This window comes from Anser anser, assembly GCF_964211835.1.
Source record: "Anser anser genome assembly, chromosome: 2".
Lineage (NCBI taxonomy): Eukaryota > Metazoa > Chordata > Aves > Anseriformes > Anatidae > Anser > Anser anser.
In genome coordinates, this window is record NC_139721.1 from 111091091 (window position 1) to 111107418 (window position 16328).

The 16328-nt window shown below is 42.3% G+C and overlaps 1 protein-coding gene across 4 annotated transcripts in view; it reads left to right on the plus strand.

Annotated features, from left to right (window-relative positions):
• Positions 1-16328, plus strand: part of E2F3 (E2F transcription factor 3) — a 43681-nt gene that overhangs the window by 4037 nt on the left and 23316 nt on the right. Inside the window, exon 1 of one of the 4 annotated variants that reach the window (XM_083822840.1) lies at positions 6440-7493. The exons of the other annotated variants lie outside the window; for them this stretch is intronic. Within the exon in view, the coding sequence (XP_083678966.1) occupies positions 7449-7493 (45 nt within the window). The 5' untranslated portion in view covers positions 6440-7448. Of the gene's footprint in view, positions 1-6439; positions 7494-16328 lie in introns of those variants that run through there. 4 annotated transcript variants of the gene reach the window in all.

The following is a 16328-nucleotide window of genomic DNA, read 5'->3' on the forward strand; positions in this document are numbered from 1 at the left end:
TTTTCTGCTGGGCAAGCAGGTTGAACCAGCTAATGGATGGTCTGGTAAATGCCAGGGACCGTAATGGGAAGGAGATGGCTGGGAAGAGAGCACAGGGTGGAAGGAAAGGAAGCAGGGGAACTGACACCATGCCATTTTGATGGCAGCAAATTTGTCAATCAACTCAGCTCATGATTGGATTTGTCAATCAAATCATGAAAGCGTGGCCTATGTAGGAGAAATTATTGTTTGACGAGGCGCCCCGCAACATTCTTGCTGCTGTTGGCTTCCCGCTTTGTATGAGAAAGTCACTACCATTTGCAAATTGCGGTATTTAAAAATGGAGCTACTCTAAGTGAAAGCTGCTCAAAATGTTTCTAATTCAAATAGTGGAGAATTTCTTACTGTCTTTGGGTTATAAAGATAAGCCTTTAAGAAGAGGGCCATTTTCTTAGCCATGAGAAAATGCTTAAATGGAGACACCACCCACATGTTAAGTCCTTTTTAAAAGGGGCTAAATCCTCTTAACAAGAATATCTTTAGAGAACTCCTGTGGCCTTTAGATGACATGAGCTCTGGAGAGGCTGGTTCGGCATACTTCAGAAGGGGGCGGGAGGATTTACATTTCCAAACTGAATACTTAGCACCTCTCTCCTTTTCTGGTGGTTTAGAAAGTACCTCTTCCTGCCTCCTTCTCAGCAAGTCACAGCTGGAATAGGAGAACAAGGGGGTAATACATAATCTTCTAGATGTTGGGTATAGGAGCAGGCTAAATAGGACATAAATACTGAACAGAGACTTAAGGTATGGGAGAAAAACCTAGAAGTGGCATAAAGGAAGTGGGCAGTTAAATAATTAGTAGCTTATCATTGTTTTGTGGGAATAAAAAGCTTTGTATGTGTAGAAGACATGGGTATTCTCATATTCAGACCCATTTTCATATTTCTTTGCCTCATAGTTTCTGTTAATGAATGCTAGCATGAGCCCGAGGCCTTTGGTTTTGGAATAAAATGTATGGGACTCTGTCTGGTTTAAATGCATCTTCTCCAGGGACAGACTGCTTCTGAGCCCAAGGAGGTACTGCATGGTCCTTTGGCATAAACGTGTGAGGGGAGCTCAAAGAGGTATAAATCCTGATTGCCCTAACCATGCCAACGAGCACCTAGCGCAAAGCAGGCATCCAAATAAATCTGTACAGGAACAGCTTGTAGCTTGTGCTTGCTGGTGGTGGATGTGCTCTCCTCATGCAGAGTCCAGCTATGTTGGTGTGGCTCTGTCTGCACCAGAACTGCTGAAGTACAGCAGGTTTATTTCCCTGCTATGATAAGGACTTCTGGCAGTTTTCCATGAGCAGCCGAGCCACTCAAAAAGCCTTACTGTTGCTGGAAAAATAGTCTCGCTTCTCTGTCACCATTGTCACTGTAGCTTAGCCTTGTCCTGCCCCTGGCCAGGCAGCACTTTTTCCCTCCCCTCTGCGCTTGGGGAACATCTGGTTGTGCCTGTGGGTTGGTGGTCTGCTGCTTTAACGAGGTAAAGTAGCTGGGTCTGATGAGCTTTAGTTCTGGCACAAGATACGTACTGGGAATACGTGACCCAAGATGGGACGAATGAGATAAGGGAGGGAGATGAGAGCTTTTCCTTTCAGTGCTGTTAGGGTTTTAAATCTGCTCACTGGACATCACTTTTCAGGAATTGGTCTTTCCTGTTCTCACCATGAAGGATCTCTTCCTTGTGTCACCAGCCTGTTTGCAGTCTTTGGACTGGATATGGGTCATGTTAGGGCCCACTGATTGAGCAATTAAAGGCATTTTCTTTTCCTTCATTTTATCCCAGGTACTTTGGCGCTGCTCTGTTAATTTTTACAGCGTGCTTGTTTGTATGTTAACATTAAAAAAAAATCTTAAATTTAGGAATTGCTGCATTTTGCAAGATCAAAGGTTCTCCTGCTACTTCTCTGACTACAACTGTGGCAAATCTTTAAGACAAGAGCACATGAATGCGCTGAACAGCCCTTCTGCTTTCTTCTAGAGAGTGTCTCCTTAGTTAGAGGTTACAGTGGGTTTTATACTCGTTGGTTCTAACTTACGTAGCAACAAGTTATATGATTCAGTTATCTTATATGGAAAAGAAATAATTTTCATTGCTTTGAACATTTTTTTCATTTTGATCTTGCTGCCTATAGTGTTAGTGGATGATCCTAGATGTTGTGGTAGGGGAAAATGATTTCCTTGTATATATTTCTCTACACAGCTTATGATAATGCACTGTTTTTTGTCCACAGTCACCTTCGCCAAGCTGAAGAGTTCTATACTGTTTAATCTCTCCTGAAGTGAAAGCCGTACGTGCTAAAATAGAGGTGTCCATTTATAACAGAATCACATGGCTGTAAAAACAAACATGTCCGTTAATTACGGGTTTCTACTTGTAATGTTTTTATGGATTGGTGGCTTTGAAAGAAGTTTTGAAGGCATGACAGACCGACTTGCAGGCCTAGCAGGAGCTAGATACCCTTTCAGAGCCAGCTTGTCTCACAAGGCCTTAACCTCTCCCTAGGGGAGGAATGTGAGGTGTGGAGCAGAGGGGCCTGGCTGGGCCTAACTACTATGGTAATTGGCTCATTAGAAAGGCTGGAAAAAGGAAAATGAAGTAGCACCTTTCCTCTTTGTAGCCCCAGATTTGTGTTCTCAATAGGCCGGGGGGGTGGGGTGGAATTTGACCCTCCCCTCCTATCCAGAGCACAAAGAGAGGAACTGGGTAAGAAATGAAGATGTGAGGTTCTTCTGGTAGCAGCAGGCTTCAAATATGACACCTTCCAAGCCTTCAGATTTCACTTCTGAAGAAGTGTGCTGGGCTGATTGCTGTAGCTCTGGTGTCAGGGTTGTTTTGCTGTGCTGGTCAGTTTGACCACGTAAAGGAGTCCTCAGTTACTGTGTAGATGCAAAAAGGGCGCCATCCACTAGTCTGGATACTGGCAGGACAGAACAAACTGAGTAATAAGTTAATGTAGCAGGCTCTGTGGATGATCATAATTTCCTGTCACAAACAGCCAGGTAGCCCTGAAGAGAAGGAGCAGTGCTGGCTTTCTTCTGCCGGTCCATCTTGGTGCCAGCGTGGAGGGGTGGGAGGGTGGCTTGGGCTTTAATCCTATATGGGCTCTGCCAGGGGACTTGGAGAAGATGCCCACTAAGGATGGATCACAGACCATGACTTTGGGTCAGATAGGCTTCTTGTGGCGATGGTGGTAACTTAGGCCCAGCCCTGCCCAGAGTGAGGTTTCAGCAGATGGAAAGCTCTTCTGAGCGTAACTAAATCTTTGGGTTTTTACAGTCTCTGCAAATAATCTCATTTACAGCTGGCAGCGCTGAGCATGTGTATGTGATGGCAACTATCATACTTACAAATGACTACGTTTGACTTCAGGCTTTGTTTTGGCTGGCAGAGTTATTCACTTCCTGCATTATTTTTCAAGAGCATAACTGTTTGCTCCCTTGGGGAGAAAAAAAAACCCTTCATGTGTTGGGGGCAGTGGTGTGTGATAGGGGGGAGACTGCCTGTGCATCCAGGACTGGGCTGTCCCAGTGCACGAGGTGCTGCTGATGAAGTATTTGGACTTGGTTTTAATTTCAGTTCTGTCTTCTGTTTGAAGGCAGACTTGGCAAAGTTGCCCAGTTTATCACATCTTTAAAAGGGAACTATTTCACTTCTGTTTCCCTCAAGTAAGCTGGTCCAAAACCACACTTGGAAGTGCTATACCTGGCATGGGTGTCTTCTGAAGTACTATGCTTTCTACTTGGATGGTGCTATTATTTGCTGGATCTCATGGCATGCATGGAGTTCTTAATGCCTTTTGGGTTCATCGTGAACTGTGGGAAATATTTCTGTTTGGAACATAAAGAAGACAAGAGTTTGACTAGATGTTGATAAAGCTTGTACTAAAAATGGCCTCTGCGGTGTGGTAGGAGCATACTACTTCAGGCATTTTAGCCTTCCTTTTGTACATTTATAAATACATCTCAATTGTGTTGGTAATTGTTTACAAACAGAACTCACTTAAGGTTAAATAGCATGTATTTTGTGTCTTGTGTCCTACTTATGAACATGAACAGTTGTTGATGTGACCTGTTTTAGTGTGTCTGCTAAAGCAGTGGCTGTCACCACTGCACGTGCATGCCCTGTGTCTTTCAAACTTGTGTGCTGAAGGTCTTTTGCTTAGAACCAAATTGGGAAAGAAATCTGCAGCACTGAAGATCACCTTTTTACAATCAGCCAGGTATCTTTCTTTTTCCTGCAGCGTTAAGCTAGGTGGGTAAGTGTGGCTTTTGTTTATTCCATGCGGATGTCAGTAACCTACCTCTAGAAATAAAACCCTGTTTGTTCATATTATTAGGTAGGAGACTTTAGGTAGGAGACTTAATTTGACTACCTGCGTCTGCTTTCAAGATTTTGTTCAACTTGTATATGTCTGCATCTAAGCTCAGAAGTATCCACTAGCTAAGAATGCATTTTCAGGTGCCCCATTTCAAAGGTCTAGAACCTGATTTTTAGGAAGATATTGGGTGCTTCCTGTGACATTCAGTTACATTACTGCAGTGTGTAGTATATCCTTGGTATCTCTGTATATGAACAAGCTGCTAATTAACAGCAGACGCTGCTATTATTTTGGCTTTCGCATTTATAACTTTAAAATGGGATTTTATAGTCATGTTATATATATATATATATATATATAGATTGTAAGCCACTAATTATTTTGGAAAGATCTGTGAAAACTCACAGAAAATACCTAAACAAGTATTTTTGGTGAAAGTATATTGTATTGAGAAACTAGATAACAAGAGGTTTCTGCTTAGCCTTGCCTGCTTCAGCTTCAACATTTCTACACCAAAGTTGTGGTATGTGTGTGGTGGTTAATGTATGTATAGATTCTAGAAGTAATTTTCATCAATGAACTCCTTGAAAGACTTTGTCTTCGTTACAGTGTCATTAATTTTTTTGGAGGGGGGTGATGGGATGGGTATGTGTGTGGTTTTTGGGGCGGGGGGTGTTGTTGTAGAGCTGTTGGTTCAAAGGTTCTTGCATATTGCATAACTTGCTGCTAGGAAAGGGGTGGAAGTAAACTCATTGGCAAACTTCCTTCCTTGTTAATTAAGGTGACATTAAAAGTCTCTAGTTTAGGACTCAATGGTGGCTGTCACCTAGCAGTGCAAGAGTTGAATTCTTACATGTCAGCCTCATCGATGTACTCTATTAGTTCTTTCTCAGTGTGACTTTCTTAATTTTGGTTCTACCAGTTAGTTACAAAATCTAAACTAAAATTGGAGTTAAGTAATGGATATCACCTTTTTTCTGCAAATTACTGAATCTACACTGTAGGATATTGTGAATTTTACACATCTTAAAGTGCAGATATAACTTTTTCGTGAAATACTTCTCAGTAGAGCAACCGTACTGCTCTCTACAAATTTTAAAGCTTTCAAATATTCCTTTCGCGTTGTTCAGCAAGAAACTGGCAAGTAGGCTTGCCTACGTCCCTCCTTCCTGGACTTTCATTTAAGGTATGTAATCAGGGGAATTTCAGGTCTGGAAGTTAAGAAGTAACCTCTTGGCCTGGCATTTGTATTGGTATAGTATGCTTATTCTGACTGTAGGCTTTTGGCTTTTTGGGTGCTCCCACAGTGTAAATAGATAAATATGTAAAAATGTAAAATGATGCCCAGGCAGAAAGGGTCTTGTCTTGTTTCTTATGTGGAATGGTGGTTCCCATGTATAAGGTTGTCTACTTTATAGTGGAAAATACATATTTTTAGGAGCAGATCTTAAGCTTTTGGTGTGCTCTCTACTTCTGTGATGGAACCTGGGATTTATATAGTGTTTCTTTTAACGTCTGCTGGTTTTAAAGTCATTTTTTCCTAATCAAAGACACTAGAAATGGAAAGATATGGAATTATAATGTCTTGAGTGATGCTAGTAACCTAATATTGCCTTCGGTACTTGTTTTCTTATACTGCTAACTCTGGAATTAAATGGCAATTGCCATGCATATATGCTGGTTGTATTTTGGCTTGCCAGTGTAGTGTTTTAGGCAGTGTTGGTCCCACACATTGACAGTCAGTTTTTTGTCCCCATACAGTAAGCTAGTTCACACTTTGTCTAATGTCTTCACATAGTGGGAATTGATGTTGGTTACGGCTCTCACAGTAGGCTTTTGTTTAGCGATATCTGAAAGCTGTCTTGCTGGAACATGCTGCTTTTATCGAGACTTTTGCAATGAGGCCATTATCCTCACTTATGGTGAACATAGATATTCACAGGAATTTTTATAATATTGCTTAGTAAGCGGCATTCTGGTAAAGAGCGACAATGCCCACGTGATACAGAAATAATACCAGCGATGGCAGCCATACAGCAGCAGGGTGTTATCTGCAATTGCACACTGGGGAAGGGTGGGAAGGGAACCTAGCTCAGGACAGAAGGAGGGTGGTGATCAGGCCTATCAGAAACACGAATAATCCTGGGTGTCAGTTCAGCAGAATAAAGTTTTGCTTTTCATAGTAAGGCTTTTATCAAGCAGCTGCAAGTAACCCAGATACAAATTGCTGTATAATAGTTCTGCACATCCTTCTTTTCTCGGATACGCAGTATCTATAGCCTAAAAACATCTCTTACAAGTTATGTAAAACTGCAAGTCAGATGAGAGGAAGCTGAAACTTCACAACTCTGTAGTACTCTTTTTAAGAACAAACCTCTTGAACCAGTAGAAAAGACAGCTTACTACTCAAGGCAGGGGCAGCAAGGGCTTTAAAATTATAATAGCATTTTCGCTGGCTGCTTTGTCTAACCAGTGGGTGTTTCACTGGTGCTAGGACTCTTTTTTTTTTTTTTTTTTTCCATAGGAATTGAGAGTTAGAAAAAGTTCTTTTTGTAAAAAGCAGTGTCCTGGAAGCATAAGCAAGTTGCTCATTTTCTTCCTCTGGTTCTTAATCATAAGAGCCGCCTAGATGATTTTTCCCACCTCAAATTAGCAGCTTATTTATAACATGCCAATGTTCTACATGCCCGTCAGTATCACTGTTCTGTCGTGCTGAGCTGAGAATTGTTCTCTCGAAAACTGACACCATGAAGATGACATAAATGAACAGGGGGAATTGCGAATGATGTTCATAGAAAAAATCAGGTGGGTTTTGGTATGACTTTGGTTCATGCTTTGTATAAAATTGTTTCAATTTCATTTCTGATTTCAGTTTCTAGTCACATTTTTCTTGCTTGTCTTTTTATTTGTTAATTTAAAAAAATGCAGACCATTGCATTTTGGCATCCTCACTGTCCTTTTATTCCTGTTGGCAGCTTTCTCTGTGGTCATCTTCTGCACTTTGCAACCAGTTCCCTCTGAGATTGCAGACAGAAGGGTGAGAAGCTTCGGCGGGTATCTTCCCCCTTCTCAGGGCCCTCACAACCACCATTTTGCAACCATGAGCCTGCAAGGCCTCCGTAGGAAGCATCTTTCAGATCAAGGGGTTAGTACTGTCCCTCCAACGGTCCTCCCTTTTTGGTGCTTTACATCACGATGGGGGAGCATTCAAAGCACAGACCGTGCAAAATAAGGTGTCTTGTGCATGGAGAAGGAAAAGAAGAAGTAAAAACATGTTCTCTAAGTTGCCGCTCTTGGAGCCATGTGCTTCATAGGTGTTTGCAGGAAATGTGGTAAAGAAAGGTGCAAGATCATTTGGAGACTTCCAACATTGTTTGCTTGAGATCTGTTCTCTAAGGAAGCTTTTCATGTTGTCGTATGCCTTGGGGCACTGAAGTCCTTACCTTTTATTATCTTACTTACATCATTAGCTGAGTATGTGGGAAGTAAATGCAACAGTAGTGAACAGGTTGCATGCAGTTGTCTAGATGTTAAGCTCAGGTACAGCTTTCTGTAGACAGAAATAAGTTAATATTTATAAAGTTGTTTTTTTTTTTTTTCCTAGGCAGAAACCCACTGTGCTGTGAAGGGGAATGTGTGAATAGGGATTCCAGAGACTGACATATTTAAAAAAGAGAGAGAGAGAGAAGAAAAGAAAAGCAAGCTTGTAGGCAGGCAAATTCCCCTTATTCAGAGAAAGCCATATGTTCAGGATACTATCCTGAGTGTGATTTATTTGCTTCTGAATTAGGAAAGAGGGTTGCTAGGAAAAGTAAGATGCATTCAGTTCTTTCATCTTCTTAAAGAATTTTATAGGGACAATTACCATCTCCTTCCTTTCTCCCTCTTTCCCAGTCCTGGAGAATAATCAATTTAGCAATAAGTCAGAGCAAGCAAAATGTGATTGTTCTCATCTGCAATGCAGAGACTAAGACACACTCTTTCTTTAAGGCCCAAATCAGGTATTTTTGCCTCAAAGTGAATTGGGAGTTACTGAATCATTCAGTGTATAGTAAGAAGGGATTAAAATTTCAGCCTCCCCCCCCCTTTCAGATTTGTCCAGTTTTTGTTTTCTTGACTACCCTTTAGATCTTTTGATGGCCTCAATGACATTTTGAACACATTTCCCTACTTCTTCTAGGGGGGGAAGCAGCACCAATTGTACCAGGCAAGCATTATATCTGTTGCTAGCACTTCATTTGAAGTGGAGAAATGTGGCTTTCCCAGCCATTTTAAGAGTTCGGTTGTCTCAGTGTTTGAAAAGCAGCCCCCAAATTCTGCTTAACTGGCAGTTGAGAAGGAAGGAATCTCCTTCAGACCTTGCAGGGAGAAAACTCCAGGCATCTGTGAGATGTTACAGTATATCTAGCTAAAAATATCAGATACTTGAGCTTGGTTATTGAACCGTTCAATAGTGGTGCCTTGCTGAAATGGTAGACGTGAACAGATCTTGAATTGTTTTAAACTTCTTGAACTTCTCATAAAAGTACATTATCACAGGAATTTTGACATAAAGATCCAAATGAATGTTCTTGCCCACCAGTGCGTCCCAGGCTTTCCCACTGGTCTTGCAATTGTGGCATGCTTAGAAGATCAGGCACAACCTGAATGCCAACAGCTGGAAGGCTTGTTTTCCTCTTGTTTTCCTTTCTGCTGTGAGATACATTGTCCAGATTCAGCCCCAAACTCTTTGAATGATGCAAAAATAGTATGCAAATGTAACATTTTTTTTTTCCCTTGCAGAGTAGCACTAAACATCATCTACAAGTATTTCACCTCTCCCTGAATGTCGGAGATGCTGTTTTCTGTCTTTATGACTATGTCTTACATTTGAGTGCCCTCCATGGTTGCATGGGCTTGCAGGGCATGAGCCCCAGCACAGAACAAATGCAGTATTCTTCTGAGTTAGAATCTGGAATTAAGAGCGAATGAATGAAGAGTGAAGCTCCATGGTCTGCTCTTCTCTGAGTAAAAAAGTGGAGTGTAACTTAGTCAGTGTATTAGTCTTAACTGAAGGAGTAGTGCAGGTCAGGACTGATGCAGCAGCACTTTGTGTGGGGGAGATCTTTGTGCACGTGTCACTAGGTCTCTCTGTTAATGCATGTGCACACCATGCATGACTGGATTCTTTTTGATAGTAATATCAATCAGGGCCATGAGTAGTCACTTCCCTCTTCTTGTGCATAGACTAGAGAAACTTCAGCCTTCACTTAGTTTGCTCTTGCTGTCAGAGGCGGAGTTGAAACTGAATTTCTTAGATCTACGTTGACTACCATCACGTGGTTGTGGTATCCTGATCTGATTTTTTTCTCTTCAGAAAAATGGTCCAACAATCGGCGTGCTTCAATGTCCATTTTGTAATGAGCAGATCCCTTGGTGAAGATAAACTTAGGTGCTTCTCTTCTCATGAGGGACCTGCATATCATGCAGGTGCTTGGAGTTTGTGGAGTTTGCATCTTCTCAAGACTCACTTGCTGAGAGCCTCTGAGGGGACAAATTGGAGTCCTTCTAGTCCCTGCTGGGGATCCTGAAGTGCTAGTATTGCTGCTTCTGTTCAGTTAGCTGTTTGTAGCTCCCCTGGCAGGATGAATTCATGTCAGTCTTTTCACTAAGCATTTTCATTCAGACTAGTAATTTCAACAAAGTGATTGATATATAGATACTGATATTTATTGATTTATTGATTATATATATGTGGGTGTGTTTGTATAGTTATATATCAATATATATATTGAGATGCATATATCTCAATAAGTAGATATATATTTATACATTTTAAAGCTTGATTTTAAGATCCTTTTCCTTTAAGAAGTTACGTCAGCAAGGTTGTCCTGGTAAGAACCTTTCACAGTTGCAGTGTGAAATCTTTTTATTTATTTATTTTTTTAACCTTTAAGACCTAACGTGGTGGTTTGAACATGAATCAGTATGCATTTCCAGAGCTGTGATATGGCTGAACCACAGTGGAAATCTGGAACCTTAACGACACTGCTTATAGGAAGTTTGACTCCCTGCATTTAACCACAAATGTGGTCAATCTTAGGAGAGGCAATAAGAGAGAGGAAGAAAGGTGGTAGCATTTGATTAGCCTTGTTCTCCTTGTTTTCTGTAGTATATTTGACAGATGAAACTCTGTCTATGGGAACAGAGTAATATTATTGACAAATGTTTCCCGTTTCTTCATTGTTACACTTTGAATGTAAGGTAGAAATAGCAAGGCTTGTTTTCAGCATACTAAATTCAATAGTTGGGTGATATGATTAAACAGTTGTGCTGCTTGGTAAACTGTTCAGTGTTACTGAACAAAATAACATACAGGCAAGGATTAATTACCATGTCAAGATCCTTCAGGTGATCTAGTTTCATGCTGGGACTGAGACACAGTCATCCAGTTGTGACAGGGATCTGCAGTACATGAGTGGGTGACAAAGGTCTTCGTGTTGTTCCTCACCATCTCACCCCAGACCAAAATATTCGTTCCATTCAGTTCAGCAGCAGGGACATGGCTGTTTGTCTTGGAAACTAAGATATCCTTCTGCTTCCTATCTCCGTGTTCTAGGAAGTGAAATATAATCCTCTCATAGATGGGGTAAGTTTAATTGCTTGCTGGGTAGGAAGGAAAAGATGAAATGAGGATGGGACCAGTGCCACTGGAAATTGCTTCATGACGGAAAGGGCTTCCTGGATCTGGGGGTGTTGGTCAATGCTCACCTGAACACGAGCCAGGAGTGTGCCCAGGTGGCCAAGAAGGCCAGCGGCATCCTGGCTTGTATCAGGAGTAGTGTAGCCAGCAGGACCAGGGAGGTGATCGTCACCAGGTATTCTGCTCTGGTGAGGCCGCACCTCGAGTGCTGTGTTCAGCTTTGGGCCCCTCACTACAAGAAGGACATTGAGGACCTGGAGCGTGTCCAGAGACGGGCTAGGAAGCTGATGAAGGGCTTGGAACAGGAGTCCTGTGAGGAGCGGCTGAGGGAACTGGAGAACCTTTAGTCTGGAGAAGAGGAGGCTCAGGGGAGACCTTATTGCTCTCTCCAACTACCTGAAAGGAAGCTGTGGGGAGCCGGGGGTCAGCCTTTTCTCACAGGTAGCTAGTGATAGGACTAGTGGGAATGGCCTCAAGTTGTGCCAGGGGAGATTTAGGTTAGAAATTAGGAGACATTTCTTCTCAGAAAGAGCAGTCAGGCATTGGAACGGGTTGCCCAGGGAGGTGGTGGAGTCACCGTCCCTGGGAGTGTTCAAGGAAAGGTTGGACATGGCGCTTAGGGACACAGTTTAGTGGGTGACATTGGCAGTAGGGTGATGGTTGGACCAGATGATCTTGAAGGCCTCTTCCAACCATTATGATTCTATGAAGAGACAATCCAGGGATGCGGTTTCACACCGTAAGGTGAAGCACACAGCCACCACCAAAGGGGTCGTCCTGCCCTCCCTCTCTGTTGGGGGGTTCCCACCTCCTTCCTGCCATATTGCTGGGCTCATTCTGCCCCAAATGCAGCCAGACTGGGGACCTGCTCCAGCTGAAAGCTAACACAGGATGAGCCCTTGGTTTTCAGCCCACCAAGCTCCCCAGGTGGGCTGGCTGGGGAGCTGGTGCCCAGCTGCACCCTCAGTTGCGAGTGCTGGGACGTGTCTGAGCCCGGCGCTCCCGTGGTGCCACGTGCGATGCCTTGCTTGCTGCAGCAGACCAAGAGCTTCGCCTTGTGTGTGACCCTAGCACCTCCTAGAAGCATGTGGAGTTGTGTGTAATGACAACCCAACAGCTGATTCTCCAAAAAAATAGGCACAAAGTTATTTGTGCCCTTACTGCTTAGGTTCCTGAGCACGTGCAGCTGCCGGTGCCTTGCCAGCAATGCCCAAGGACTGAAGCTGTCTCACACATATTCACCGTCTCCACTTTTCAGCTTTTACAGGTTTGGGAGCAGTTTAGGAGATTGTGAGCACATGGAGAAAATGTTGCTCACAATCTTCTCAATTCACAGAGGAAATCCATAGCTGCTTAAAGTGAGAATCTGTTTCTTTAGCTGTGTGTTTGTACTGCATCTTGTACACTCAGCTTCCAGTCCTTGACTGAGGCTCCGAGGCTACATTTAATTTAATTAGTCTGATGGCTGGCATTGAAATTGGTGAAGATGTAAATGTAATCGGTGCCTAGAAGTTATGTATGTAGGGGGAAATTATAATACTGGAGACCTTTTCTGACATCATTGCTCTCAGGAAGTACCTTCTGTTGAAGGACTGGCTGTGCTGCTTTGACAGGTACAGTCACCTCAAGCAGGGCTTTAAGAGACTGATTTTTAACAGAGGAAAGAAAAGGCATTGTGGTCTTGCACGACAGGTTACAGAATCCCTGGAGATATCAATTAGGATGGCTTTTACTGACCATAGCCCCAGCGGCAGCTGAGGGGCTTATCTCACATGGATTATAAAACATGGGAAGGCTCCAAGAGCTTCTGGTCAGATTAGTTTTAACAAATGCCAGTCATATGGAAAGTTCATCAAGAAAGGTTGAGTTTCGTGGCTGCCCTCATGGCAAAGTCTCTCCTCTTCCCTCAAGTGGAGAGATGGAGCTGGCCTGCACAGAACGGAGAGCACCCACGACCTGGTTTATTGCAAGCCACTGCAGAGTTCAGCCCCTATAACCAAAATGCGCTGCAGAATTTCACCTTCAGCTTAGCAGTAAGAGGAGGTCTGTCTTTGTGGCTGTAAGGAAATCTCCACCTTCCAAGTCAACTAGTGTAGTGTTAACAAACAAACTAACCAACTCTAGAGACAGCCGGAAACAACAGGGCTGCAAAATAGGAGTTATCCCTTTAATCTGTAGCCTAATTTCAAACATAACTATTTTGTTATTGATTACCTCAGCAAAAACATTCAGATATGTTTATCTCACAATCCTTCTGCACGTTGCCCACAGCCAAGAGCCTCAGCTCTCTCCAGAGCAGCTGCCAAATTTTCCATCTTTCTCCCGATACTTTCTTTAGCGCCATTGTGTATTTAAACATTTGCAGGATAGTAAGATTGCTACATAGCTTTCACATTTTATTTATTTTGGAATTCGTTTTTTTACACAAGGAACACTGTAACTCTGCCATATTTACTTTTTATATTCGATTCAATAAAATATATTTACCTCAAGTGGACACAAAGTTTCCAGTTTGCTGTGGAAAGCATAGGGCTGTGCTGCAGAACTTGTTCCAAGTCAGCACGGAGTGTGTGAGGGCCTGCCAGTGCAAAGTGTAGGAGGGAAGTCATGAGTAAGAAGACTCTTACTGCTATTGTCAACAGGCGCTCGTTGAACGGGTAGAAGTTACGGATGTCAGGGCAAGACAGTAGCGGCTTTTTTTTTTTTTGCTGTTTATTGTTTTATGCTTCCCAGACAGACTGATGGCTGGCAACGCAGGATTCTTCCAAGACTGTCTTGAAAGTTCTTTTGTTTAACCTTAAATAGGAATTTGCAACCTCAGATAGTGAAATGTCAAGTTTTCTCGAGTAATCTTAGTTTTATAGTTCGATATCGTTTGGAATTATGTTTGGGATAATAATTAGTGTAGAAAATGAGGTGTGTTTGTTTGCTTGTTTGTTTTGAGAATCTACCAAACTCCAGGCTTTTTAATAACCTAGGAAGCCTGCAGAAGCCTATGGGGGCTTCCAATGGCTGTCCAGAGTTGTCTTACCCCCTCCTGCTGCTGCTAAGAGAATAAGGCTGTCCATCTCCCTCTGCACATACTGTTGAGAAAAGCCATCATATACAGGCTATTTTTGATCCTATTCCTTTCTATAATTATACGTAACTTTTATAAATCTGTCTGGTTGGAAAGAGCCTGTATACTTTGGGAGGGCTCATTTGATCTAAATTTAAGGATGTCTCATGTCCAGTTGTGAAACTTGCTATTTTAGTTTGTCCTACCTACAGCTTTTACTAAAACAAGAGGAGAAAGATGAAATGAAGAAGAGAGACTGAAAAGTGTACGTGTGAGAAGGGAATGATGACTCATAAATGAAACTGCATTTGAAAATGAAAAGGATCAAGGTGTACTGATCATAAGAAAGAAAGTTTTTTTTTTCTTGTGAAGAAGGCACAATTAAATCATGTGGTCATTTATCTTCTGAATACATTAAGGTACATTTGTGGAAGAACCTATAAGCCTGAATTGAATAGATAATTTTGAAGAAGGAAATCTATTTAAAGAAAGGAATTTTAGTGCAGTCTTTAATAGGTGATATTTATGTGCTAGATTCCACTGGAAGACTTCTGCAGGCTTCTGGAAAATCCCATTTAGCCGTCCATTGCCTATGGATGGTTCTAATAACTGCACGATTATACAGCAAAGCGGGTAGTAGAAAGGGAAGGAGGAGGAAGGCAGCAGTGCAAGAAGCCAAATGGGCTTTCTCTGAACTTTAGGTTGCAATGAATAGAAATTAAAACTTATGAATAGATACCAGAGTTTCTGCTTTCTTCCTAAGCATTGTCTCTTTTACCTCTCTGCTCATGTTCTGCTCTTTGAGATTTGTTCTGGCATCCCTAACTCATCCCTAAAACCCGGGGATACCCAACAGTCTTGAAATAAGCCTTTCTGTAGGGTTTAAGTAGCATGCAATTAGAAGACTGGAGTTCTTCTGTACACAGAACTGCAAAAAGTGCTTGTTCAGTTTCTTAAAATGTTTACCAGAAATATTCAACAGCCAGTTCTTTCCAGCTCACCCTTCTTATTTTCCTAATATTCTTCATCACCAACCAAAAGTTAAAAGATAATGAAGACATAGATATCTGATGAGATTGATAGGAAGGATGTTTGATTTTTATAAATCATTTTGATTTTAAAAATATAGCACTGTCAGTATGGTATTGGCTTAAAAACTGGCTACAAGTCAGATGAGGAAAAGGGTCCTTTTGGTTGATTCCAGTGAGTATTTGCACTAATCTCAGCGCTATGGTAGGCTTTCATCTCTGTCCCAAAAGTAAACGAAAAACTGTTACTGATAGTAATTGCTTGTAGAATAGTAAATGATAATGGGACTCTTACAACTTGCTCTGTAGGCTCATTCAAACACACTGTGTCTTTAATACAGCCAAAGGCAAAGTTGTATGCCAGAGAACAGGGAATGCAAGCTATGCTTTATGAAAGAGGGCCTGTATCCTGGAAAGCAGCACTTCTGAAGAGTCAGGAGTTGACAAGCAACTGCACAAGCTTCCAGTGCAATGCTGAGGGACGGTGGCTCTGAGGCTTGCATCCTGGGATGCACAAGAAAAGGAACACGAAAGGGGGTATTTTGGCCTCTGTGAACAGTGGAGCTGGTACTAGAATAACATACACAATTCAGTGCTACCATTCATAAAGGAAAATGTTGAAAATAGAAGATGATGTTAAATATTAAATAGTGCAGCAAAAATTATTTGAGTTCTGAAAGAAATGCCTTACTGTGCAACTTGAGCAGTACTTTGCTTATTAAATATTAAGTGATAACTTGACTGATATACAGGATATGGAATTGTGAGGAGTGGTTGATACAGGTGGTGATTGTGCTGCCTTTCAGAAGGACCTTGACAGGCCGAGAAAGGGGCTGACAGGAACCTGAGAAGTTCGGCAAAGGGATGTGCAAAGTCCAGCCCCTGGGGAGGAATAACCCCATGCACCAGGACCTGCTGAAAAAAAGCTTTGCAGAAAAAGCCCTGGAGGATGGTGGATACCAGGTTCACCAAGAGCCAGAGATAAGCCCTCACAACAAAGAAAACCAACAACCTCCCAGGCTAAACTAGACATTGTATCACCAGCAGATTGAGGGAGAGGACCCTTCCCTTCTCCTTGGCCCTGGTGAGACACACCTGGCATGCTGGGTCCAGTTCTGGGCTTATCAGTAAAAGAGAGACATGGACATACTGGGGTGAGTCCAACGAAGGACTGCAAAAGCGATTAGGGCTCTGAAGCATCTGACACACAAG